The sequence below is a fragment of the Anser brachyrhynchus genome (assembly GCF_964034855.1).
Source record: "Anser brachyrhynchus genome assembly, chromosome: 9".
NCBI lineage: Eukaryota > Metazoa > Chordata > Aves > Anseriformes > Anatidae > Anser > Anser brachyrhynchus.
This window is the reverse complement of record NC_137703.1, coordinates 12,772,977-12,798,996: the sequence shown is the minus strand read 5'-3', so window position 1 is coordinate 12,798,996 and position 26,020 is coordinate 12,772,977. Positions and strand designations below refer to the sequence as shown.

At 41.9% G+C, this 26,020-nt stretch overlaps 1 protein-coding gene across 13 annotated transcripts in view; it reads left to right on the top strand.

Annotated features, from left to right (window-relative positions):
- Window positions 1–25,889, top strand: part of LOC308199926 (putative cation-transporting ATPase 13A4) — a 42,953-nt gene extending 17,064 nt beyond the window's left edge. For 12 of the 13 annotated variants that reach the window (XM_080604810.1, XM_080604807.1, XM_080604809.1 and 9 more), the window contains 24 exons: window positions 391–525; window positions 949–1,021; window positions 1,688–1,819; window positions 3,048–3,218; window positions 3,655–3,812; window positions 6,809–6,997; window positions 7,273–7,334; window positions 8,039–8,189; window positions 9,620–9,706; window positions 10,399–10,552; window positions 11,151–11,262; window positions 13,159–13,283; window positions 14,252–14,415; window positions 15,432–15,554; window positions 16,183–16,262; window positions 16,624–16,666; window positions 17,562–17,671; window positions 18,913–19,009; window positions 19,751–19,823; window positions 20,376–20,550; window positions 21,005–21,219; window positions 22,411–22,499; window positions 24,153–24,233; window positions 24,714–25,889. In XM_080604810.1, coding sequence (XP_080460936.1) covers window positions 391–525; window positions 949–1,021; window positions 1,688–1,819; window positions 3,048–3,218; window positions 3,655–3,812; window positions 6,809–6,997; window positions 7,273–7,334; window positions 8,039–8,189; window positions 9,620–9,706; window positions 10,399–10,552; window positions 11,151–11,262; window positions 13,159–13,283; window positions 14,252–14,415; window positions 15,432–15,554; window positions 16,183–16,262; window positions 16,624–16,666; window positions 17,562–17,671; window positions 18,913–19,009; window positions 19,751–19,823; window positions 20,376–20,550; window positions 21,005–21,219; window positions 22,411–22,499; window positions 24,153–24,233; window positions 24,714–24,935 — 3,021 coding nt within the window. In that variant the 3' untranslated portion in view covers window positions 24,936–25,889. The remainder of the gene's footprint in view (window positions 1–390; window positions 526–948; window positions 1,022–1,687; window positions 1,820–3,047; window positions 3,219–3,654; window positions 3,813–6,808; window positions 6,998–7,272; window positions 7,335–8,038; window positions 8,190–9,619; window positions 9,707–10,398; window positions 10,553–11,150; window positions 11,263–13,158; window positions 13,284–14,251; window positions 14,416–15,431; window positions 15,555–16,182; window positions 16,263–16,623; window positions 16,667–17,561; window positions 17,672–18,912; window positions 19,010–19,750; window positions 19,824–20,375; window positions 20,551–21,004; window positions 21,220–22,410; window positions 22,500–24,152; window positions 24,234–24,713) is intronic. The other variant, XM_080604812.1, reaches the window with a different exon arrangement.
- Window positions 25,890–26,020: the final 131 nt, after the last annotated feature.

The following is a 26,020-nucleotide window of genomic DNA, read 5'->3' as shown; positions in this document are numbered from 1 at the left end:
TCTAGACTGCAGCTGGCTATACGTGTGGCCTAAGCAAGGTGGAGGTGGTGCCAATGGTATGTGAGCTCCGTGCTCACTTCACATCTTGATCTCCTCTCACCTCTGTTACATTTCTTGTAAAGAGTAGAGGAAAGCAAGGACTAGGGTGAGCCATTCACATCTCAAATAACATCCTTATTAGTCCAGATTATTTGGCCCTTTCTTTCAGTGGAGATGGGCCAGGGTGATTAGACTGAAGCTACTGCTAACAAAATCAGAAAGAGGGTGGGGAGTCTCAACACTTACTTCAATAGCTTTTATTCTAGCCCATCTCCAGCAGAATGGGCTTTCTGGGTATACTGGAGTCATTTAAATGGGGCTAACTCTTGAGTAATGCTCCCTCTCCAACAGGTCTTGAATCCATTTTACGTGTTCCAGCTGTTCAGTGTGTGTCTGTGGTTTGCGGAAGATTACATGGAGTATGCCACTGCCATCATAATCATGTCTCTCCTGTCAATTTCTTTGACTGTATATGATCTTAGACAGGTAGGTGAGACATCTCACCTTTCTCCACAAGGAAGTCTTATTTGTAATGTCTGAGAAAGCCCAATATGTTACAACATGCATATGTACTGTGCTCTGAGAGTTACTCAGAGGTTTAGTCTCGTGACATTATGTAGTAGCAGGTGCAGTGGCCTGGCCTTCTAGTCATAATAATCTTTGTGTGGTACTTTACCCACATCCTGCCTTCCCCATTCCAGTGCTTTGCTTTGTAACCTTTTGTTACACCTTCTTCATAATTAGGGTGGGGAGTTTCTTTCTCTGTATGATTGTACAGTTCTTGGCAGGGACAGACCCCAGTTTATGAGGGCTCTCATAACCACAAATAACAGAAAGGAATGATTGCTAGTGGATGAATTGCATCACATAAGATGTAACACTTTTTTTATGTTCTCCTTTAATTTATAGCAATCGGTTAAACTGCACAGACTGGTTGAGTCTCATAACAACATCATGGTCACTGTCTGCAGAAATAAGGAAGGTGAATCCTGCACACTTCTTTCTTCTATGTGTTTCATTTCTGTAACAACAATTTATATCAAAACTGAGAATATGTAGTGTCAAATTCCTTCCAGAGCAGTTTCCTCTATTGTCTCTCAACCTTTTTAACTAGCTTCTGCATATTGGTTTAGTTTGACCCAGAAGTATGTTGTGGCACATCAATCATATTTGTAATTGTGTGAGCACAGCCTTAGCAAAACATTATCAGGAAAACGATGCCATTTTTCTTAAAGCTGTGCTGACAAAGCCAACCACATAATCACTTAGTGGTTATGAGTCCACCTAATTGCTGCATACAAAGTCTGTTCATTGTCATGGTATTTGGAGAACAATCCAAAAAGAGGGAGTCAAAGTAAGAAAAGTCATAGTAAGAAATGTAGATCCAAGCTTCTTGAGTTAGGTCAGGACATTGGAATAGCAGCTATGATTTGGGGTATGGGGAGATAAAAAGAAATTCTGCAGTTTGAACTGGTGCCTAGACTTTTCTTAACATGGAGCGTTGTATTCTTAGGTCATTCTTGCAGTCCATTGTTTATCAGCCATTATAAAGAAGTAATAATATGTTCAGCTGGTGGCTCCTTGTATTTTTCCTCTTAACACAGAGAAACATGCAAAGCACAAAGTTTCCTTTACATGTCACCTACAGGTTTCCAAGATCTGGAATCGCACCATCTTGTTCCTGGAGACCTTCTGGTTTTGAAAGAGGGCAAAGCCCTTTTGCCTTGTGATGCCATCCTGATCAGTGGGCAGTGCATCGTAAATGAAAGCATGCTGACAGGTACAGCTTGTCCCTCCCAGGCTTACCATTAAAACATCATCACGGCCCTGTGGTTTCAGACAGTGGCACAGGACATACAGCATTAGCATTATCATGTATCATTCTTATTATGAGATAGTCCATAGTTAGCCTAGAAGGGCATTCTTTGGAATGTTTGCTATCAAAAAGACTATACAATAGTTATTCCCAGCTTCTCTAAATAGACAACATGGACTTTGGGAAGAGCAGCTCATCCATTTCTTCCCTTCTGGGGCACAATATTTAGCAAGTAATCCTTTAACTAGAAAGGAAGGAAGGGCAGACAGTGAAGAGGAATGAACAGGACAGGAAAAGAAACAGTAGATATGGAAAAAAAGCTGTTTCCACACAGGCACCCAGTCTATTCAGACTGTAGGGATTTCTCTGAATGTTTCATCCTGACTGCTGCAATGTCTCCAGCCAGCTGGAGTATCTGTCTTGATCTGCATGCACTTAACCTCACATTCATATGATAGCAGTGGAGGAGATACCAGCTAGGAGAGTTCACAGAGAAAATGATTTTGGGTGCAGGAGATGTTCATAGTTCTGTTTCTTGTCTTTAGATTTGGTCTCAGTCTGAATCAAATCAAAATCAACAGTTCTGAAATTTCAATATATATGAGAAATTCCAGAACCCCCTTTCATTTAGAAAGCCCGAGATACCAGATATTCAATAAAAGTATTTCTGCTTTTTCACCTGAATGTATCTGCTCTGACATAAATAGGATATTTGTCAGCTGTCAAGCACTGAGGTAAAGGCTCTCATTTTTCTTAGGAATGGGAAATAGCTAATGTCATGTTAAATCTGCCTGAGGGAATAGTGTTGTGGCTTGCACCTGAAGGTCAAACTAGGTGAACAACTTGTGGCCATCAACTGGAGTCATACAACACCAGTTAAGGTCTCTGTTCAAGTTTCTGTATCTACAGCCACTGTTCCAATTCCTTGGGCTGTTTTCATTTCTCAGACTTACAAGAAGTTACTGTACTGATGCAAAGGAGAGATTTTCTCTGGCAGGATCTGTTCTTTGTTTGCTAGGCTGCAAATTCCTATTCACTCTGAAGATGTGACGATATAAAACTAACATTTCTCTAAACTGGTTTCTCTAGTAAATATGTTTGCTGTCCACCTAGATACTTTACTGGCTTCAAAGTCAGCAGGCTAATTTTAAGGTGTACTGCATTTTTCCTTATCTGAGATAATCTTCCCTAGGAGAAAGTATTCCCGTAACAAAGACCTGCTTACCCCAAGCTGATAACATGAAGCCCTGGAGAATGCACTGTGCAGAGGACTACAAAAAACATGTCCTCTTCTGTGGAACAGAGGTCATACAGACCAAGGGAGATGACAGAGGAGTAGCGAAAGCTGTGGTGCTGCGGACTGGTCAGTCAACACTTCAGTTTGCTTTTCCTTTCATGTTTTTTCTTATTGCAACAGAGTCTGACTTAAAAAGTCCCTGGTGCACCTTAAGTTAAAGGAGTTAACCCAAATTCACAACAGTCAGGTGGGGAACTGATATCCCAGGTTCGGCTAAGCTATTATGCATTGTTTCAGTTTGCTTGACATAACTTTTACAAAAAAACATTAGCATGTGGTTGCAAAGAATAATTTTGCTTTGCTTCTGAGATGTTGAAAAAATCCTCCTGCTTAAGACATTTTTTTCCTATACTCTGCAGAGTAGTTCACATACAGTAAAATGAAGGATCTGGGCCTTCTTTCTTAGTTACATAAATTCTGAGTTATTTCAAAATCCTCCATTTTTTCTTAGTGAACTTTTGGAAATCATTTCCCCTTGTAATGATTTTAGTTTGTCTTGCAGGTTTCAATACAGCCAAAGGAGATCTGGTGAGGTCCATTCTCTACCCTAAACCAATGAACTTCAAGCTGTACAGAGATGCACTTCGGTTCCTGATGTGCCTCATAGCATTTGCAGCCATTGGAATGATCTACACAGTGTGTGTATTTGCACTTAATGGGGTGAGTTACTAAATGCAGGAGAAGTACTCACAGCCAGTTTAAAGAGACTTGAACTTGAGTGGCTTCATATACATTTATATATAAAAGTATGATTCTTTCCACTTTAGTATATGAGGCAACTGTCTTTGTGACACCACAAGCTCTTGGATATTAATTCTAAGGTGCCCAAACACACCATGTATCAGTTTTCATTTCTTCTGAGTTCTTAGTAAATCTGGTGTGAGCACTGCATGTCTTATAAATCAGTAACCTTTTGAATAGTGTCTACCTCTTTATTTGTGTGTTGTCTACCCTGTGCTCGCTGATACATAGAGCAAATACATATGATTGGCAGAATGCTTTCTAGATCTCTGAAAATGGGAGATCCCAAGAGCTTAGCACTCTGCAAGTATCTTTTAGAGAGTTCTTGTGGCACTTTTTGTACATTCCTAGAAAAATCTGAAGTCAGTCATAGGTTCAGACACAGACTAGCATGCCATTGTGAAAAGGTAACTTTCCAAAAACTTCAGTTCAGATGAAAGACCCCTCTATCCCTATCCACTGTCTCTGACAGTGACTGGTATTAGATACTTAGGGAAAGAGGTTATTAAAGAACCAATTATACAACAATTCTTCCTTGGTATAGTTTTCTGGCTTCTTGAACAGAAAGGTTTAAGAATTCAGTAAGCCGTTGATTGTGTCTGGATTGTCTAGCTTTAATAGCCACTGAAAATCCCCCAGAGTCTAGTTTAATAGATTTTTAAATTCATTTATGCCTTGGCCTTGACAACACCTGTGGCAGTGATTCCCACAGTTTCATTATGTACTGTGTAAAGATGTTTTTAAACCTACTTTCTGGTAAATCACTGAAGGCACTGTAGATTTTTGATTCAGAGAAGCAGCAAACAGCTGCTTTCTATTTGATATTTCCCTACTGTTCATGACTTACAGATCCTTGTCCACTCCTTCAGCCTCTTTTCTTCCACATTATAGAGCCCTGAACAGTACAGGTATAAACATAAATCCCGCAAATTTACTGACGTTATAAAGAGCTCCCTATTTCCTTTTGCACTTTTTCTCCTATCTTTGTTTAGTCATTTGTATAGTGGGCAAACCTTCACTTAGTAATCACTAAGCTTAATATCCTTGAGAGCTTTTGGGAAATAACTTTTGAAATCTAAGTGTCTTGTATCAATTGAGTCACTCACCCACATCGCAACTTATTTTCTCCAGAGTTCTCTAGGAGGTTTATGGGGCATTAATTCCCTCTGTGAAGACTGTGTTAGCTCTTCTCTCATATGCCATATTCATTGGGGTCTATTAATTCTATATGGTAATTTTAATCAAGTTTCTCAGTGTAGAACTAAGACTTGCTGTGTCAGGAAGAAGCAAGGGCCAGCTGTTCCCTAGGGGAAGGCAAGCCAGGAGCCAAGGGTGACCAGAGCACAGGCAGTGTCATCACCAAACAGGGCACAGTCACACAGCATCTGAACATGGTGGGGAGAGCTGTGTGATAGTTAAGTGCCCATCAGTAGTTCCAGGCAAGATGAAATGGTAAATAATCCAGACAGACTAGTCAGAAGCAGAAGATAGGACAAGACAAGACTGCAACACCCATCTAAAAGTGGCCATCCAGGAGACAGTGCTAGCAGCAGGTACACCCACAATGTAGCTGAGACATGGGCTCCCATATAGGTCCTTAAATTTCTGGAGACTGCCTGACGCTTTTAAAAATAGTTCACTCATTCTCATGTCGTGTGTCAAGGTCAGTCTAAGACATAGTCAATGCGCTGTAAACAATAGTTGGGCAATTTTGAAAACCTAATTGTTTCAGAGCTTTTTTAAAAACTTCTTAGAAATCATTTCATGCATTGATAATTATTTGCCAATGGAAAGCCAAAGTGCTGAGCGGCAAGGTTGATTCTGCAGAAACTGAATTCCCCTTGGGATGTCAAAGAAAGTGTGCTTAAGAGCATAGCTTAGCGACTGCCCTGAAGCTTTTACTTTTTTTAGACTCTCTTCCCATTTTGTAGTATGTAAAATACGTGCTGATATTATCACAGTAGCTGAAACTCTCTTGTCAGACTGGTGTAAGATTCAGTCACGATACACTACATTCTTTCTCTTCCGTGACTGTGTTTATCTGAAGGTGATAAGTGGTTCATTCTTACATAAAATAGATACAGAATAGTATCAAACTGGAGCTTCCTGTGGTCTGAAGCAGTATCAATGAAGGGAGAATGAGAACATGATGAAAATTCAGCACATCAAAAGCAGCATGGTTTATGGTCAAAACTCCAAGCTCAGAAGCAGTAATAATAGAACTCTAGTGATGGTTTTCAGATCCATCTGAACTGCAAATTGCATTTAGTTTGCAGCGTCTCTGTCCTGGGACCCCAATTTGAAATGCATTTGATCCTTTTTTGATCCAAGAATAACAAGGCCAACATTCAGTGCACTGGCAGTCAGTTTAACACCAACATGTTATGCTTTCAAATTAGAGATTACTTTTAAAAATGTAACTTTTACTTCCATGTCTCTTCCTGCACATAAAAACAATTTCCTTTGTGCCCTCCTTTTTACCACTATCCCATATCTCACCATCACGCTAGTATGGAGCCCAGAGCTACGTCTGTAGGTGGTTGGATGAATAACCATAAAAATGGCAGTTTCTTGTGTGCTGCCTGATGGTGAGCTGGGCTTGACTGAAGGTGCACTAACATATCTGGCACGTTTGAACTCATGTGCTTCATAGGAGACTGTGAACTTTGGCAGGTTTGTTGACATGGAGAGTGAGGGAGGGTCTGGAGGCTGCTCTTTAGTATTAAGTCCTTTGGTTAAATCAAAACAATTCATTTCTGAGGGAGATGAATATGTAATGTACCATGGGCAGAAAACACTAGATCATGAAACACCTGTAGTGCAGGGGAGGAGAGATGAAGAAAGCTATACTCAGACAATCCAAGCAGCACTCCTTGCCATCTTCTTGCTGATAACTGTCTTTGGTTTTATGTCAGGAGGAGGCTGGAGAAGTAGTGAAGAAGGCTTTGGATGTTATCACTATTGCTGTCCCCCCGGCCTTGCCGGCTGCCTTGACCACAGGGATCATTTATACCCAGCGGAGGCTGAAGAAAAAGGGCATCTTCTGCATCAGCCCACAGAGGATCAACATGTGCGGACAGCTGAACCTCATCTGCTTTGACAAAGTAACTGCTATGAGTTGGTTACTCTCGTGCTAGCAATGGGAGCAATGCTAGGGGTGGGAGGGTATGGGTTTTGCTCAAGCATTTTTCAGATTGTTGTATGAGCAGACATTGTTGTGCATTGTTGTTTTTCTTGGAATCTAGGAACTGGTTGGTAGCACTTTCGCTCTGCACCATGCTGGCATTTCTGAACAGCAACTTCTTAAAATATGTCTTGCTTTTTATTCCTCTTGGAGATCTCATGTGTGAATTTTATTTAAATGTACATTTTAACTTAGACTGGCACCTTAACAGAAGATGGCCTGGATCTCTGGGGCTTGCTGCCCTCTGAAAGAAATTGGTAAGGCTCTTTGACAACCAATGGAAGTTAAATTTGGTAGAATAGTGACCAGATTCTCCTCTTGGATATATGAACAAATCTAAAAGACAGTTAATGCCAAACAACAGTTAGAAGTTCCCCATGTTTAAACTACCAATATTATTTCTGTAGCCTTTGGAAAATGGGTTGGTTGCCTCATCCCAGCCACTATTGTCAGCATTAGGCAGAGCACAGACGGGCAGGATAGTCTGCAGTAGACATGCTAGGTTAGATTTCAAAGCTGCAGCAGTGCCCCAACCCTTTATGATAAGAAGACACTGTTACCCGTGAGATGGGCACTGCAGGAACCGAGTGGCAATGTTTTTGCCCGTTTACATTTCCAGAAGTGTGCATGGACAAAGATGCTCATACTTGTATGAGCCTCACAGCTCAAATCCTTGCACAAACCTCAAGTAAGATATTTCATAATAATCTGTTTCTCTGTCCATCCCAATGGACTCTTAAGTATGCAGAATATGCCTGTTCTGAACATGTGTATCCTAGCGAGGGATGTGCATGCGAAATTGCTTCTGGGGGAGGACTAGTCCCTAGAAACAGGCTTATTGTCTGATCACAGGATAGGACTTTAACACTCTCCTTAAGTTTTTTTTTTTCTTTTTTTTTTCTGTTAGTCACATGTGTTTGGTGTTCTCTGATGGTATTTTTCATGATGTCTTTTGTGTCAGTTTCCAGGACATTCACAGTTTTCCTGCAGACCACAGCCTGCCTTGGGGCCCACTGTTCAGAGCAATGGTGGTTTGTCACTCACTAATTGTTTGGGAGGGCAAGATCCAAGGAGACCCACTGGATGTGAAAATGTTTGAGTCAACTAACTGGGTAATGCTGCGCTTTGCTATTATGCAAATAGTAGTGGGGAGTTTTGATGTTATTGCAAAGGAGAAATATCTCAAGCTGTTCCATGCAAAAAGCCACTTCCCACACATAAGTAAAACAGTAAGTAATAATCCCAGAAGGGATACCACATGCTTAGGCTTTTAGAGAAATGTTCCTTGTTTCTGCCTAGAGCTTTCACCCTGGGGTACTCTGAGTATTTAAATCATTTGACTTCAAGTGGCGAATATCATGCAAACCCTACTGGGGTATTAACTCTGATTGTGGCTGCTGCCAGATGACAGGAAGCCCCAGATGTAACTTACATGTAGATGCAGACTGGTTTTACGGAGCATATAACAGATTTCTGCTAGCCTTGAAATGGATACAATACTTCGACCTTTGTTAGAGCTCTGTCAATGAGAAGATGTTTCACATGGGCATGGGATTTCAAACCTAAGGGTTGTAGAAGGCCTCTCAGCTGGGAAAGAACTACTACAGTTGTGGAGTAATGAGAGCAGAGTAAAAAGAGTAACTCTCAAAGCACTCTGCTTTCATTCTCTGTCCTATTACCTACAAATGCCATCCATGTCCCTGTTTACTATCTGATCAATTGAGGAAAAAAATGAACATTTATGAAAAACTGAAGGGCTGCAAATGTGGGATGGGTAAGAGAAACAGTCAATAATTACCTGGTGGAAGATATAGCCACAAGCCACTGCTGATGTAAGACAAGATTCAGGGCTGGATTAGCTGACAACACCCATATTTAACACTTGTCTGTTTTGTATTTGCAAAATATGTAAAACAGCCAAGTTTCATGGAATAAACTATCCAGTAGTGTCAGGAATTTGAGTTTTTGGTTTGCTTTGCTATTTTTTTTCCCTGGGGCATCACTTCACCATCTCAGCCTTAGGCAGAAACCCACCAAAGCTATAAATTACTTGAAACAGGAATAATTGTGTGCCCTTTGACACCATAAAATAGTTCTGTTCTCACAGTCATGTTGTGATGATTAAAAAAAACCATAGCTGATTTGTTGAAGACTTCAAGAGCAGTGAATGCTGCTTTCTACACTAACATAATTTTTTTATTATTATTTTTCCACTGGATGTATGTTATATCTAGGAAAAATGTTTTTTACATGTTTTAGTGGATTGTAATGGACAAAATATTTGTCTGGGAGGTGACACAAGGTATTTGCTGTGCAAGAGTACAGCAATATCTTAGTGAAGCCAGTGAAGCTCTGGATTTGATTGCCAAGGGAGGCATTGAGTTTTCTCTTTCAGGAGCTTTTAGTGTGAGGTCAGACAAACCTCTATCAAGAACGAATAAGATACCTTGTTCTGAGGGAAGGAAAGGCTCTAAATGATCCCTTAAGATTCCTTTCAGCTTTGCTGCTATGATGTAAAAGATTTTTGTCTTTCAATACACAGGTGATAGATGATTCCAGCAGACATCGCACTGAAGGTCAAGGATCCACACATGCCACAGTTGTTAGACCTGGACCTAAAGCCAGCAGTGTAAGCTATTTGCAAGATTCACATTCATGATCAAGTTAAACTGTTAAATAAGAGTTACCTTTTAGTAGAGAAATGTTTAGTTGTCCTAGTCCAAGACATCTCTTCTACACTTCGTCTTGCTTGGACTCCCTGCAGGGAGATCACCATGCTCTCTCTGATGAAGAAGAGATGCCAGGAGGAGCTTGCTGCTCACCTTAGAAGCAGGGATTTGCATAGGATGTTGATAGATGACAGATTGTCCAGTCCAGGAATTTACCTCTTCTGGTGGTTCCAGACTCAGTCCAGTCTCAGCTGAGTGATGATAATCTCTAAAGCACATGGGGCTACAGTGGGTTCCAGCACCTGATGTCACGTCTTTACCAGTGATGCACAACAAGGGGTTGACTTTCAGATGTCCGTTTTTTCTTTTGCAAGACCAGTGTAAAACCTAGCAGAGTCTTGTTAAAGAAATAGGGTTAGTGAGTTCCTTTTAGTAAATTATATCTAACAGTCTGCTAAAACTGTCAGTGAACTTTTCCTATTGCTTGACCTAAACATTTCTGTACAAATTTCACTGGTCTTTTCTAACCCCATTCTGACAAATCAGTCCATCATACATGGTTAGCTTCACAGCACGGTTCAGAGAACTCAACTCCTTTGGACAGAGTTTAAAACCCATGCTGCAATATCTAATCCACTTGCTTTTCTCCTAGGCCTCTGTGGAAGGAGTTATCATTTTACACCAGTTTCCATTTTCTTCAGCCTTGCAGAGAATGTCTGTCATTGCTCAGGAAATTGGTGGGGAAAAACAGGTCTTCACAAAAGGGGCTCCAGAAATGGTAGCCACATTATGCAGAGCAGAAACAGGTAACTAACATTTGTAAATGCTTCCTAGAAACACGTATGTATAAATGCCTTTGATGGTGTGTTGAAGTGGAAGGTCCAAGTGAGATTTCTGGGTCTAAGACCTTATACCTCAGCCTGAAAAGTTAGTCTCACTGTTGTGCTTCAAGTCTAAGGGTAAGCTTTCATACAGCCCTTCTCAGGGCTAGCAGACAAAAGCAAGTACCAATTGTTGTAAAAGGTGTGCAGTTTCTGCTGGAATAAATATTTGAAAGAGTAGTCTACTAGTCCAGTATACACCAAAAAAAGTTTTCTTTTCTTTCCAAACCTTGGGTAGGCAGCTGGAAGAGCACAGCTCATTCATGACACCCTAGAATAAGGTAGGTCTTTGCAGAACAGCTTAGAATCCTCAGTGCAGAGTGGCAGAGGAGACACAATGATTTTCTTATTGATCAAAGCTCATTTCAGCAGCTTCTTTTAATGCCCTTGGCCTATTGGTGGTATCTAGTTGTACCTGTTCTCTGGGAACAAACCTTCCCTTCTCCAAAACCATTCTATCTTTATTAGAAAGCAGTCTAATGCCCTGATGAACTGTCTTTACTGTCTTTTCCTCTTTTCACAGTCCCATCGAACTTTGAAAGCAAGCTTCTGTTCTACACAGCACAGGGCTTTAGGGTCATTGGACTGGCATGTAAGTCTCTACAGACAGGGAGGCAATCTACTGATCTAACAAGGTAAGCAGTAGACTGCTTCTTATCAGCAACATTCGGCCATGGGCCTCACGTAATACCGTTACCACAAAGCCTCTGCTAGGAGCAGGGCTGTAGTACAGATAGTTTTGTTAGACTCAGGCCAAAGAGAGTCTGATTTAAATCTGGATATATGTCTATCTGAGAATGAGTAGAGGGCACTTCACTACCCCATGCTTACAGCACATGCCTAGAATCTTTACACATTTCTTAACAATGGATCAACATAGGAGGTTTAACTCTAGTACACCCTGAAGCCTAGTACACCCTTCTCTCAGTCCATCATTTCTACCAATCTCTTTGCATATTTATCCAGGCTTTCAGCCAAAGCGGTCTCTCTTTTTTTTGTTTGTTTGTTTTGTTTTGTTTTGTTTTGTTTTGTTTTCCTGTCTCCTTGATTAAGCAAAGGCAGCAGATGACCCCCATAATGCTACCTATTCTCTAGCCCAGTCAAAGTTAGCAGACTATCTTCTGCTGCTATCTTGGTCCATTCCTTTAGCATTATAGCTTTAACTTCCTATAGCTTCTAGAGAAGTCAGCAAACTTCTGCTACTCTCAAGAAACTAATTTTACACAGGCCTCACTCAAAAACACCTCCAGATGAATCTGTAGGCTCTTTACCCAAATCCCTCTAGCTCTTGCTTGTGATACTCCAGAAATACCACTTGTGAAACATTTGTAGCTATTTGGTGCATGTGCTGTCCTTTTTGTTTACTAGCTGCAGGTCCTAATCCAGACAGGGCTCACTTGCTTTTTCACAGTGTTTGTATTTCATTTTGCAAAAAGAGCCATTGACACTGAGGCAAAGTGCAAATGATTTGTTTAATTCTTGTGACAGGTGTCATAACAGACTTATCCAACCCAATGAGCAAATGTGTATGATATGGCCCAGATTTTGCAGCTCTGCGTGCAATTATATCATGGGTGATGTATATACTACTAGGAGAAAAAGGATGACAGGATGTCAAACACTAGTCCTGCTATGAAAGCAGTGACTATTCAGCATCACCTGACTCGGCTGCTCTTACTGCCATGCAAGTGTTTGGCCTCACCTCCTACTTATAGCTGTGGCTAAAATAAGTGTTTGAAAGCTTTAACTTCTCTCAAACACTTCAGAGTCACCCTGGCTTCCTGAGGTTCCCGGGGACCTCTATTTTAGGCCTCAGTGATGGGATTGTTTATGAAATTCCGTTCTCAACTGCTTGTGTTCAACTGTAAAAAAGGCAATAGCGCAGGTGTGAAAAAGAGAATAGGAGAGAACAGAGCTGGAGATCCCACATGCTGTTTGCTTGGGTCCTACTGTTAAGAGTAGCTGATGAGTTTACTGAGGTGTGTGTCTTCATTGTACAGACCTCAAATGAGGAGGAGTAGCGTGCATGAACTTTTCAAATCAGACCATCAGACCAGTTTGGGAATCCTGCAGGAAAATCAGGGTCTTTTTTGCGTGCTGGCTGGGGATGGTGCATTAATAGAAAACAGTCCAACTTATCCATCGGGCTTCATTTTGGTATGTGGAGTAGGTACACCAAATTGTCTCGTTTTGGTTTGATAATTTAGCAAACATGATGTGGAAGCTGGCTATGTACTGAACTGTTTCTTCAGAACAAGGGAAGACTAGCATAGAAGGATGAAAACCAAGTGAAGATCCTCCATATACCATCAGCACCAGTTACTGCTGGTAGAATGCAAACCCAGCTGGCGTTGAAATAACACCACTAAAGACAGACAGCCTTAGACTGCTGAAAGCAAACAAGTTATTTTAATCCTTCTGAATTAGGCAGGACGGTTAACCGTAGTAACTGGCTATCAGCAAATTCAGTGCAAAACAGGCCAAAAGGAAAAAGAGGAATTAAATCTCTCCATCTCATCTCCATTCTTAAGGGAGGAGGTGGAATCAGATCTGACATTCCTAGGTCTGCTGATAATGGAGAATCGACTGAAGAAAGCGACAAAGCCTGTACTGGAAGAGCTCAGTGCTGCCCACATCAGGAGCGTTATGGTCACAGGTATCTAAATAGGATGGATTATTTATGTGGCTGCTCGCCCAGATAAGGAATTCAACCATACGTGAATGAACAAGCAGTCTGCTGCTTTATCACCACCACTGGTAGGAAGGCACAGACATTTGTGTCTTTCAGACAATTACAGTCCAAGAAGCAACTGTGTTGTAATAATCACATGAATTGACCTATGCAGGCTTATGTCCCTGACAACTTCACCGGGCTTTGTCAAATACCTGACTCTTTATCTGTCCCCCTTTCACCATAAATCAGCCTTGCTGTTCCTCTGACACTTTCTAGTGAGCCCATTTGTTCCCCGTACTAAGGTTATCAGGTGTTGTGCATGAAGTCATGTCATGCCAGATCTCCTCTTTATAGGGTCTTGTGAAATTCTTTTGTTATAAATGAGCCAAGTTTAAGCATGGATACCAGGATAAAACACTGAACCTTGTGACATCTGGTACTTCATGCCTACCAGTCCCTATTTATCGCCCCCCCCCCCCCTTTTTTTTTTCTTGAAGAGCTGGTTTGGATTTGAATAGGATAAATCCGAGTTTTTCCATGGTCCAAAGACATTTTTTCAGGAATTACACAGATCTTGTCTTCTTGGGCTTCACTTATTTCAGTACCTGTCTTACACCAAAGACATTTAAGGGCAATTGCTGTGAATCAGTGATACTAGCAGCAAGTTAAGAGTGAATCCCTTATTTTTTTCTTGCCTAAAACACAGAAACTAGAAGCACACTCCCCAACTAGATTTCTTCAAGCTCAGGCCAGATGAAATATATATTTAATTATTGAGAGAGACCTCGTCTGCAAAGTTTTGATCTTTATCAAATACTTCCTTATGCATAGACACTGAAATTTTATTGATACCTGTGATTATATTTGAAAACTTGGAATTCAGGAAAAGGCTAATGTTTCCTTTATAAACAATTCCTCACTGTAGATAATACTGCCCTTGATTTTTCTAGGTGATAACATTCAAACAGCTGTAACTGTTGCCAAAAATGCTGGGATGATTTCTCCAACAAATAGAGTGATTCTTGTGGAAGCAAACAAAATACCTGGATCTTTTTTAGCATCTGTTACCTGGAAACCACTAGAAGAAAACAAAACTGAAGATTATGGAAGCCTGGTGAGTGTAAAGCAGGTGATGTGCAGCAGGAAAGCAAACTGAGTTGGAATGCTTGAAATAATACAGTGGGATTATGCTAGTATAACAGAGACCAGTTATTCACCATCATCTGCATGTCAGAATGTTATGTGCTGGAAAAGTGTTTAAAAACAATGATGTACTTACTACCCTTGAGCTTTCTTCCTAGCATATTATCCTGTAAACACTATTTTTGCTAACTGTCTGGGTTAGGTTTGAGAACAGCTGTACACAAGATTTGACTATAGCCCTCATGCTTAACTGATGCACTTTTCAAGCATGTTTCCCTGCAAGGTAGGTTCGGTAGTAGAGGGGTGGACTCAGTGGTACTGCACTGAAGGTACAAGCCCTGTTTGAACACATAGAGTGCTTTCCCATACCTGCAGAATTAAAACACAGATTAACAGTTGAGAAATTGTATATACACAGTGAAACATAGGCTAGCTATGCTAAGAAATTGTATTTCATCAAGCATCTCCACAAAGGAACTGAGACAAAGACCTGTTACTCTCTCCCTGCAGAGTATGGCTGAAGGTGCTGACCCTCCTCTAAGAAGTATTAGAGTCAGGCAGATGGTAGGGAATCTCTGCAGGGGCTGTTGAGGGGCTCCCATCCACCAAAGCCCAGCCTCAGCAGCATCTTCGTTGTATTTCACTGCAAGAAGGCATGCCTAGCTATGATGCCTATATGTTCCCTGTAGCCCCTCTCATTCACAGTGCAGCCCATCAGATTGGCACTGCTGCATAAATTCTGCCGAACCTGTGAATGTTGAGGTCCAGCTTTCAAGGCATATAAGGAACCCAGTTCACACTGAAATAGATAGCATGATATGCCTAAATATATTTACAAATCCAGGCAAAGGGACTGTGCCATGAATCCAGCTCTCCCAGAGTCTTCACAAGTGCCCTTTTCATGGGATGTCCTTTTCTTTGCCTGTAAACACACACAGTAGCTTTTGAGGGCTTAGGAAGAGCACTAATTCTGGATTTTTTTTACAGGAAGATGACAGTCAGACTGAAAGAAGAATTAGGCTGGCAGTGGGATCAGGCCAGTACCATTTTGCCATGAGTGGAAAATCTTATCAAATTATAGCACAGCATTTCAGCCACTTACTTCCAAAGGTAAGATCTGGATTATTTAATTGGGGTAGGCTTGCCAATCAGTGGATTCAAATTGTCCTGATATAATTAGCTGAATAGATCTGTATCAGGACATCTTTTGGAAACAGCTCTAAGCCTGAAATAACTTGTGGGCTGGTTGAATCTCTGATGTTAATGTGTGGGGATAGGTCTGAAAATTCACTATTTTTTTTCCTGCACAAGAGGATCAGACCGGTCTCATAATGTAAGGACATGACTTAAAACATTTGTGGCCATATGCCTGGCCCTTGCACAGAACTGCTTCTCTCAGGTGTTGAAGAAAAGGAGAAAACATGGTATTACACAGCATGCAATTTGGCATGATTTGTCAGTTTACTGGAAAAGATAGCATCATGAATTATTTTCTAGTAAATCCCTGCTTGGTAATATGTGTTCATCTGATAAATGACACACCAGGCCTCATGTCCAAGATGTCATTGTTATTTTTCCAAATCAAGATACCTTTTATCTTTGATCCTCAACCTTTCCTGCTTTGGGGTCTAGCATCAGTTGATTGGAAATACGACTTTTTGGTGGTTTCTATTCCAGATTATCACTGACTCTTACATCAAGTGCTTAAGAAATCACTTTCTTTTTTTTCTCCTTACAGCTTCTGCTGAATGGAACAGTTTTTGCTAGAATGTCTCCTGGTCAGAAATCCAGCCTTGTAGAAGAGTTTCAAAAGTTGGAGTAAGTTCTTAATAAGCACTGAGTTAGGAAGTGATGAATTTTCAGACTTCTAAAGAGCTAGCTTTTCTCTAACATAGTGTTTCCTAGAAGTACACAAAACTGAAGCTTCTACAAAAGTACAGCTTGGCAATTAAGTTTCACAAGCCTATTTAAGAGACGCTGAAGTCCACGTTGGTTTGGCAAACGAACAAATACCTAACACTTGCATAATTCTGAGTTTTCTATGTTCATCTTTCATTCTTACTTCTCTTTCTGGAGTTGAAGCTGGCATGGCTTGCATAAATGGAGGAGGCTCTGCTTCCCTCCTGTTTATAGGTCTTATTTTTCCCAGCACTGAACTGTAGATCACTTTATTTTTTAGTTACTTTGTGGGCATGTGTGGAGATGGAGCCAATGACTGTGGGGTAAGTGAAAATTCTTTACAATATAGTTATTTAAAAAATGAGTGCAGTGCTAGTAGAACACCCCAAACTGAGCACATGCTGGAGATGGGAGCCCTCTGCTTATTTATAGAGCAATTTTCCTGCCACTAGTATTGATTCAGGCCTGATCCCCCCTAACCATGCAAGAGCTGATATTGTTGCAAACTGCGGTGTTGAGGACTGATTAATTTCCTTTACAAAAACCACCAGAAGATTCTCCAAATCCTCCACTGGGTTTTCTGTCAACACCTGCAGGTTTGGGGGGTAGGGGATACAGGGGCGAGGAGGAGGTTTCCCAGGGAAACAGATACAGCCCTGCAAGATGGTTGTAAGTGCATGTTTTAGAAGCGCAAGGCAAGGAATGTTTTTTTTCCCAAGAGGAATGATCCATGCTCAGGAGGTGTCCATAACTACCTGCTGGGTTTGCTGGCAGGTTTAGTTCACTCCATGACTTCACACATCCTTGTGGCAGTGGGAGCAATGCCACCTTGGGAGTGAAGCACTCACTTGCATTTAAACAAAGTCCCAGGGGTTCTCCCAGGGTAAGCAAGCAGAGAAGCTAGACTGTCTACCTAAGATGCGACTGCATGGAAGCATGACAAAGGAGGCACAGCCAACCTGTCTTCTGCAGCTGCTGGTGGATGGCTTTGGGGTCTGTGGCAAGTGGACTTTCTCATGCTCTCATCCCCTTACTGCTTCTGCACCTGATGCCCCAGCCACATCCTATTGGATAAACCTTTTTGGTGGAGCACACCCAGGGTGAGAAAGGGTTGCTGTTCACAGAACACATACTGTAATAAGAACTTGTTTCTTGGCTGACATGTCAGTTCCTGGGTCCTTCTGGCTTGTGAGTGCTGAAGAGGACTATGCCTTTCAGGCTTTGAAAGTGGCGCATGCAGGGATATCGCTGTCAGAGCAGGAGGCATCTGTAGCTTCACCTTTCACATCCCAAACCCCCAGCATAGCATGTGTGCCAGAGCTAATCAGGTAAGCATGGATTTTTGTTTCCTGTTACATTAAGAAGACAGTCCCCACTCCTCTCAAATATTAGTATTAACTGTCCCCACTAGGCCAGAATGTATATATATGGAGAAAAATAAATGTCTTTAATATGGAAATTACCATTTGCTTAGTTACTATCTGAAATTCCTTTAAGATAAATTAATTCTTTCCCCTCAAAGATACAGGAGGAGGGCAATTACAGCTGAGCATTTTGTCATTAGCGATATTTTAAATGCAAAATGAACAATGCTATGTCCAAATTTGCTGAACCAAATGTCCACAATGTCAACCTATTCACTACTATTAGGCTGTGTCTCTAATATCCTATGCAAGCAAAACATTAGCATCTGTTGTGCCACTCCCTTAGTTAAGTTTTGAAAAAGGTAAGTTATCTGCTTCTTACTGAAGAAAGTAGAAGGAAGCAGGGCTGTGCCAAACTTAAGCATTTGTTGCGGTGAATATCACAAGCTGGAGGAATTCACTGTCTAGAGCCATGAACTTCATTAGGAATAGCGTTAGCATTGGGTCTGCAGGTTATTTCATCATGGAGTCTCTTCCTAGAACTTCCTCCAACTGCTGCTCAGAGGAGTACCTCTGTCTGATGTTGTGAGCTGCAGTGAAGCTAGGAGTAGACACAACAACTAGCCTAGTCCATTGCTCTAACCACTAAGCACAGTTTTCTGAGGAATCTACAACGTTGGATAGGAGTCTTCCTTATTCTCGTGGGTTTTCCTCTAAAATCCCAAAGGCATTTGATATTGCTGTGAAGAAGGCCAGGGTCCCAGTTTTGCTTAGTTGCCAGATAAATAACTCGGAAGGACTTGGAAAGAGCCTTTTACTGTCATTGGATACTACATGGTCACTGCAGGAAGAGAGGACTTGTCATTTTGAACTCACCAAGCCACTGCTTGGCTTTGTATGCTTTTCCTCACGTGGAATTGTTATCTGTACTATTAGTATCAACAGGAAAACTTGCTGGGATAAATTGTAGTGTTGGGAACATGGTTTACTGGAATCAAGCTATTTTGCTTGCAGCAAGATTCCTGCAAGTGAAGATTTTACTTTTGTTCAGGCCAGATTTTATTTATTTCACCTCCCAGTAAAGAAAGTAGTAGAGCCTTCTGTCCTTGTGACAAATGCCTTGGTTTTCAACTGCACTTTCAGACGACTGGAAACGGGAGCAGACCATCACCTAATTGTTGTCTTTTATTCCTATTCTCACACAGGGAAGGTCGTGCTGCCCTGGTCACTTCCTTCTGCATGTTCAAGTACATGGCACTGTACAGCACCATTCAGTACCTTGGTGTCCTCCTACTGTACTGGGTATGTCTTGGGAATATGGGCCTTGTTCAATAGAATGGGATAAGCTACTGTTCCTTTGTAGGAGAAACATGGCATAAGAGCCACAATAAAACTAGGATACAGAGGTTTACCTGAGCTGCAAACTTCTGTGACATGATCTTATGGTCCTTCTGTACACTTATCTGAAAACTGAATTCTTCTCATTAACTCCAGCCAATGGGCTCAGGATCTGCTCTGGGCAAAAAGAAGGCTGAGATATTAAATGGTATTTCATATAAGGACATATGTCTGTGAAAAGGGAGAATCTGGCACAAGCATATGCTGTTGCAATTTATTCAGCATTTAAAGCATGAATTAGCTTGACAGTAAGCAAAATCCCCTGGAATGCCTTAAGCCACTTTTACATGTCTCCTTCCCAACTAGAGAGGAGGGCTTCACATTCAGAAGTCACACAGCACTGAGAAAGGATGTGTCTCTTCAAAGAGGCTTCTTTTTTATCACACCGAGTGAACTGGGAGTGTCATTAGTCCGAACAATGCACAAAATGAGAGCATTCACTGCAGGCCGAGTGATGATGAATCTATTGGCAGGGTAGTGGATTGTGCAGTCCCTTTATCTGCTCAGTAGCGTACTCTTGGAATTTGAGAAGAAACAGCAGAGCATTAGCTCCGTGAAAATAATATGGCTTTCTGGAGATGATATGAACAAGCCGACAGCAAATGTCTGATTTGTAATGTTTTTTCTTTGTGTTCCTCTTTTCAGAAACTAAACACCTTTGGGAATTACCAATTTTTGTTCCAAGATCTGGCTATTACCACTGTAATTGGTGTGACAAGTAAGCCCCTTAGTCATCCTCTGTATTAAGAGAATGGATCTCACATATTTTTAACCTCCTTGGAAATGTATATTCCTATGTAGAGAAAGGATGGAAAGAGACTGTGTTGACTACTTGACATTTAGATAAGTAAATAAGGCATCTTGTTTGAGAAGAGAAAGCTCTGAAATGGGTAACTCGTAGTGGTGCAGTTGCTGAGCATAAAGAAACAAAAAATCCCAAGACAAATTTGACAAGTGACCAAAAGAGAACAGAAGAGCTGGAGCATATCCTTATAGCATTGGGCCTGACAGTAGCCAAATAAAATCAAAATCTAACATTTGTTTTTGAAAAATGCCTCATGATAGACAGATGCCATTAATTAACCCATTCTGTGGCCAATAAGATTTTGTAAGAAAATAAAGCTGTGTTTTGTACTTGATATAATATTTGTATGTGCTATAGTGAACATTACGGAATGTAAAAGTGCTGGCCATTGATAGCAGTCAGTAATACACAGCAGCACTGCTGGTATTTTGGACACACTAGTAAACATGCCTGTACATATTTCAGTGAGTTTCACAGATGCCTACCCAAAGCTGGTTCCCTACAGGCCTCCTAGCCAACTCATCTCACCCCCATTGCTGCTCTCTGTTGTACTTAACATCCTCTTCAGCCTCAGCATGCAAATTTTTGGATTTGTGATGGTGCAGAAGCAGCCCTGGTATTCCAAGACGGATATACACAGGTAGGTCCCCTTCTTGGGACTTGGGTGGCACAGGGCAGACAGAGAGAGACAGGTCTGCATGATACTATTGATCAGCTTGACTATAGTGTGGATGAGCAGCTGCAAGCAGACCCTCTGCTTCCCCACCAGCTGCTAACAGAGTAAGCAGTGGTGTCTGCAGGTCCCTAACCTCTCCAAAAAGTGCAGCACAGTGCTAGTGGTAAGAACACTTCTGATGAGCACTAAGAAGAGCACTGGATTGCTGGGAAGACCAGAGTATCCATGTAGGTTTGAACTAAGGCTCTGCCACGTTCAGTAGGTAAGACTAAGTGGGGGCACTGCCAACAACCTACATCCTTGGGACAGCAGGAGCAAATCATGATGATGAGGAAGGATGCCTGATAGTGGTGGTGGAAGCCGGATGAAATGACCAGGACAGAGATCATTCTCTGACCGGAGTGATGCTTTTTTACAGCGCCTGCCTCTCATTAGACAGCCACATGGAGAATTCTTCCTCTGTTTCCAGCCTGGGCCTCCATGGGATGGGAGATGGAGCCCTTAATGAAGCAGGCAATGGCTACAAGAGCTATGAAAACACCACAGTGTGGCTACTGAGTACCATCAACTGCCTCATTGTTGCTCTAGTGTTTTCTAAGGGAAGGCCTTTCAGGAAACCTATCTACACAAACTGTAAGTGTGGGAAGGGGGGGAGGGATCTGCGAATTGGTCAGCTCATGAAGTCAATTCACTAGGGCAAAGTTAAAACTTGACCAAAGTGATGCCAGCCAAAAAAGTAGGAACCCAATAGTGGATCCCTAAATGACTAAAGGTCAGCTTTTCGGAAGTTTTAGTCTCAGCGGCATCCTTTAATCAGCAGCTCTCTGAGCTGGGCCTACTTTTTGTGCTTCTGTGCTGCTAAAAATTTGGCCCAGACATTTGGGTTTCTGAAACAAACAAATGGAGTTTGATTAAAATCGGTGGAGTTGTCTTGCAGAAGCATCATGGTACTCAAGGCAGCCATATTATGTTAGAGCAAACTGTAATGAAGTCTAGTAGGCCTTTTCTGTCTCTGAATGACTGCCATGAATGGAAGGTCAGCATGTGATTTTGAAGTTCTGGAAGTTGCTGTGAGGCATAGGAGGGCTATTCTTTTTGTCTGTGGGACAAGCTGTCTCTCAGGCAAAGCTGTGTTCAGCTCTTTTGTGCTAAAGTACTAATTTAATGCCGGAGGGTTCATGGCTTGGATGTTTAGGTACAGTAATAGTGAGGAGGGGCCTTTCCTCCTAGGTAGCAGAAAGGTCATCAGTATTGGGAAAAACTCGAGTGAGTGGATGGAGGGTGAAGTCTGGCACATGCCAGCTGGAGAAAAAACTGATTTGCATATCATTGCAATATTTGCCTTGGGGGGGAGAGAGGGTAGATTCTCAATTACTCAGACTTTTTAGATTCTGATCAAGAGTGAAGTCTTGATATTATTAAAATGGAGGGCAGAGCTCCTAATTATATCGACAAGAGCAAGACTACATCCTAGACTTCTTTCTGAATGACAGGAGATAATGAGCTTGGTGTGAGACTTGCTGAAAGGTTCTCTGGCTTCTCAGTGTGAGAGGTCAGATCAAATGATCAAAATACTCTTTTGACATTTTAAATCTATGCGTGCAAGGTTCGTCCCAGCCTCATATATATCTGCTTGACTGAGTGAAGCTGGGGTTTTACTCTGTTCATTTTTTCTTTTGCTGAAAATTCTTTGTTATCTAATGGGTTATCTTTTTTTTGAGTGTTTAACATGGAAAATTATGGTTACAATCTTCGGTAGTAAAGGCAAGCAGCTGAAAGTGCTCATATACCCGTGGTTTTATTTACTTGTTCTTGTCCCTTCAGATGTGTTCATACTGGTGCTCACGGGGCAGCTGGGTGTTTGCCTCTTTCTGGTGTTTGCTGATATCGATGATCTCTACTCTAAGATGGATGTGAGTATTGTTCCACTGCACGGCCAGTCCCAGTAGAACTGCACTGTGACTGTTTTTAATAAAAGGCACAGATTTCTGCAGGGATGTTTGGCACCTCTCGTGACAAATCAGATTTAAAAAGATGGATTTTAGATGATGAGATTGAAGAACTTTCTGGAGACGTGGTAGCCCCACAACTATTAGGATATTTAACAAACCAAGATCTGTGCATTCTGACAACTGGACAGCTATACTTCAGCTTGATTGTTTCAGTGAATTGTGCATGCAGCAAGAGACGCCATTGCTAAACTTACCATGATTGGTATGTTGTAGCTTGATAGTTGTGAAGCCAGAAGAAAGGAGCTAGGGCCTGCACCTTTAAACTAAAACACCACGCAATTCTGATTCTCAGCCTGTGCTGCACACAGTTCCTCTTGAAAATTCAGCATTCTCAGCAATCTTCGGTACTCACTCCCCAACATTTTCAGGCTCCCTGTCTAAATGTCAGACAGCCTGTAATTTCCTAAAGCAGCATTTGGGTTTAGAACGGCTGTAGAGGAAGACTAGTGAGGCTGTCATGGCAGATGATTTGTCTTGGTAAGTACCAGCAGGGCTTGGTTTATTTAGTCTGGCAGAACACAAGCTGGGAGTTGCCTTGTGCAAATTAATTCTAGGAGAAGTGCAAGGGAAAGGTAAGATCTACATCGGCTGTAGGACAGCATTGTCAGTAGACCCAGCCATTAATATGTTAAGGCTGGAAGTTGTAAGGAAGATGTTAATATCCTCTGCTGTGACTGTCTCACAGCCTTGTACTAGGAGTCAAGGGAACAAAACAACAAAAGAAATACACAGCTGTTTTTTTAGTACATATGTTAACAGAACGATGAAGTGTGGTGGCTTTGGATAACAGGTACTGAACACGATGCTGCTTCCACTCCTGTATCTGTATATGAGAGCTGGCAGGTGGATTTAGAAATGGAAATAATGAAAGAAACAGAAACACAGATGAGAGTAACATACCTGGATTTTGAACGCCAAGCAGCCAAGCACAGCTGCCTCACCTTGTTAACAGTTTAGAGAGCAGAGGCTGAGCAGGCACACCCAGTTAAAGACTCTGCCACGAGATGGCACTTGAAAGCAAGTCTTAGTCCTGTTGTGGGCTGTGGTGGCACAGGACAGTGTCAGCACTGCAGCCGTGAGGGGCTAAAATGCCTTTGGGGAGAACTGCAAATCTGGGGGGCTTGCACTGGATTTGCTGAGAAGTCAAAAGGAGGGAGTGGCAATAAGAAACCGCAATAGCCTAGCCCTGAAGAAACTGCTGATCCAAATTTTGGATCTGAGCTGCATCTCCAAAATAAGTTGAGCGACAGCCAGAAAACCATTGCTGCCAGCTATGGGAAGCTGGAACTGGGTTTGGAATTAGAAATACTTGGAACTAATTTTGATATTAGGAAGAAAGGAAACATTTAGATTTCCTGCTGCTGTTCTGGAGTACAGTTTTCTCTGCTGGGTCATAAGTTTAAATGTTTCTTTATCAATAATTCCTCAGGATAAGTAGCAATATTGGTTTGTCAGCAATGTACAGCCAGTGTGGGATTCTGGCTGTTGATGACACAAGCTCCCACCAGTGCCTAGTGTGCACACATTGCTTACTGGCTTCTGCTTTCTTCCCAGCTTGTTTGCACCCCCACCACCTGGCGGATCTCCATGGTGATAATGCTTGCAGTCACACTCGCCGTGTCCTTTCTTGTCGAGGTGAGTGTGCTTCTCTGAATGTGCCTGTCACACTATCTGGGGAGACAGCAGGGTCAGGTCCCACTCTTTCTCCATCCTTCTCAGTCCAGCTGGGGAATATCCAGTAAAACTGTTGCTGCTACCTCACACCTCCTCTCTTTCTTCAGAACCCCACATCTGAGTGACTGGATGTAAGGAATGCCAGGCCCAGCTACCTTTTCTTTCCTCTAGTGAATAGGATGTATCAGACCCTGTCCCAAGTCACTGAACGATGAGGAGTCTTTTGGTGTTTTCTACTCAAATCCTGCAGAATCTTTCTGGTGTAGAGCTCTGGTAGAGCTGGTATGAGAAGTCCTCAGTAACAGGCTACGTGAGGGATGTGGATGAACAGGAGAGTGTGGGAGATCTAGGTCTCCACTACTTGCCCTGTGTCCTGTGGATGAAGAGGAAAAGCTGCTGTCTGAGTCCTCCAAAATTTTCCTTTTGCTCTTTCTTTTACAGGAAGCTGTCATTGAGAACAGAGCCTTGTGGCTGCTGCTGAAAAAGACTTTCCGGTACCACTCAAAGAGCCATTACAAGAGGCTGCAGCGGGTGTTAGAGCAGGACTCATCCTGGCCACCTCTGAATGAAACCTTCTTCTCAGATTCTGTGGCAATATCAGTAGAGGAAAATATGGGAGGCCATAGCAATCCAACATTTGACAGCAATGAGGGCACACTCTGAAGGAAACTGCGGAGGACACATCGAGGACAGTTGCAGTTGGCTATAGAAGGACTATCTCAGAGACATAAGAAAAGAGGAAGGATTGACCCACTGCTACCACCCATTCTAAGCCTAACTGGTCCTGGCTCATTTTTTAATCAACCAGATGCAGAAAAGCTGGCTAGTAGCATGAAGCCATAACACTGTTATCTCCTCTCCCTTCACCCACATAGGAATGGCCAGCTGTACATGGAGTAGCCAGTTGAAGATTGTCCAAGTGCCCGTGGTTGAAACACCGTTGCTGCATCCTTCTCATGAGCTGCATTACGCAGTGATGTCTTTCAGGGATGCTTTTCTCATTGTGCTGAACTTCTGCAGTATGTAAATGCAACAGCACCAAGCATTCCTGCAAGGTTTATCCAACCAAAAAAATCAGCTTCCACCAGCATGTATTTTCTTAGCCCTCTGATGCTAGGCTGACTTCCTGCTTACCACATTTTACAGCTCTGTCCGCAGCTGGGTACAACAAGACATCAGTCAGTGAGGCTTAGGACCAAGAAGAACAGTTCATTCTTTGGATAAGGTCTGTGTGGGGAAGTTGTCCCCTCCAACTGACTGCACAATTTGTTTTTCACAGCTGTAGCTTGCCCATGCATTTCCTGGGTAGGGTTAAGGAGCACTTTCTGACCACTTCAACACAGGAGATTATATGTTCCCACAATCCAATGCTAAACCGGGCTTGCATTGCCACAGAAACTCAAGGAGTTGGGCAGATTGGGAATCATGGTAAAGACTCCTTTGGTCTTTTAAAGTAGCACTGGAAAACCAAATGCAATCACTGGAGATTATGCATTGTTTTTATTCAACTTGTCTATTAGAACTGTGTTTGAAAAGTGTTTAGCATGCATAAAAAATAACTATTTTTCTAAAAAGAAAAAGTTTCAACTTGAATAAAGCATTTATTTGACTCAGAATTTATTTCCTCATTTTAGACAACTTTGACACAAGTAGATGGGTTAAATACCTCCTAACCTACTGCAATTTATCTAATGGTAAATACCTACCACAAGGCCACATAATGTGACACAAACCAGAATTGGTTCACA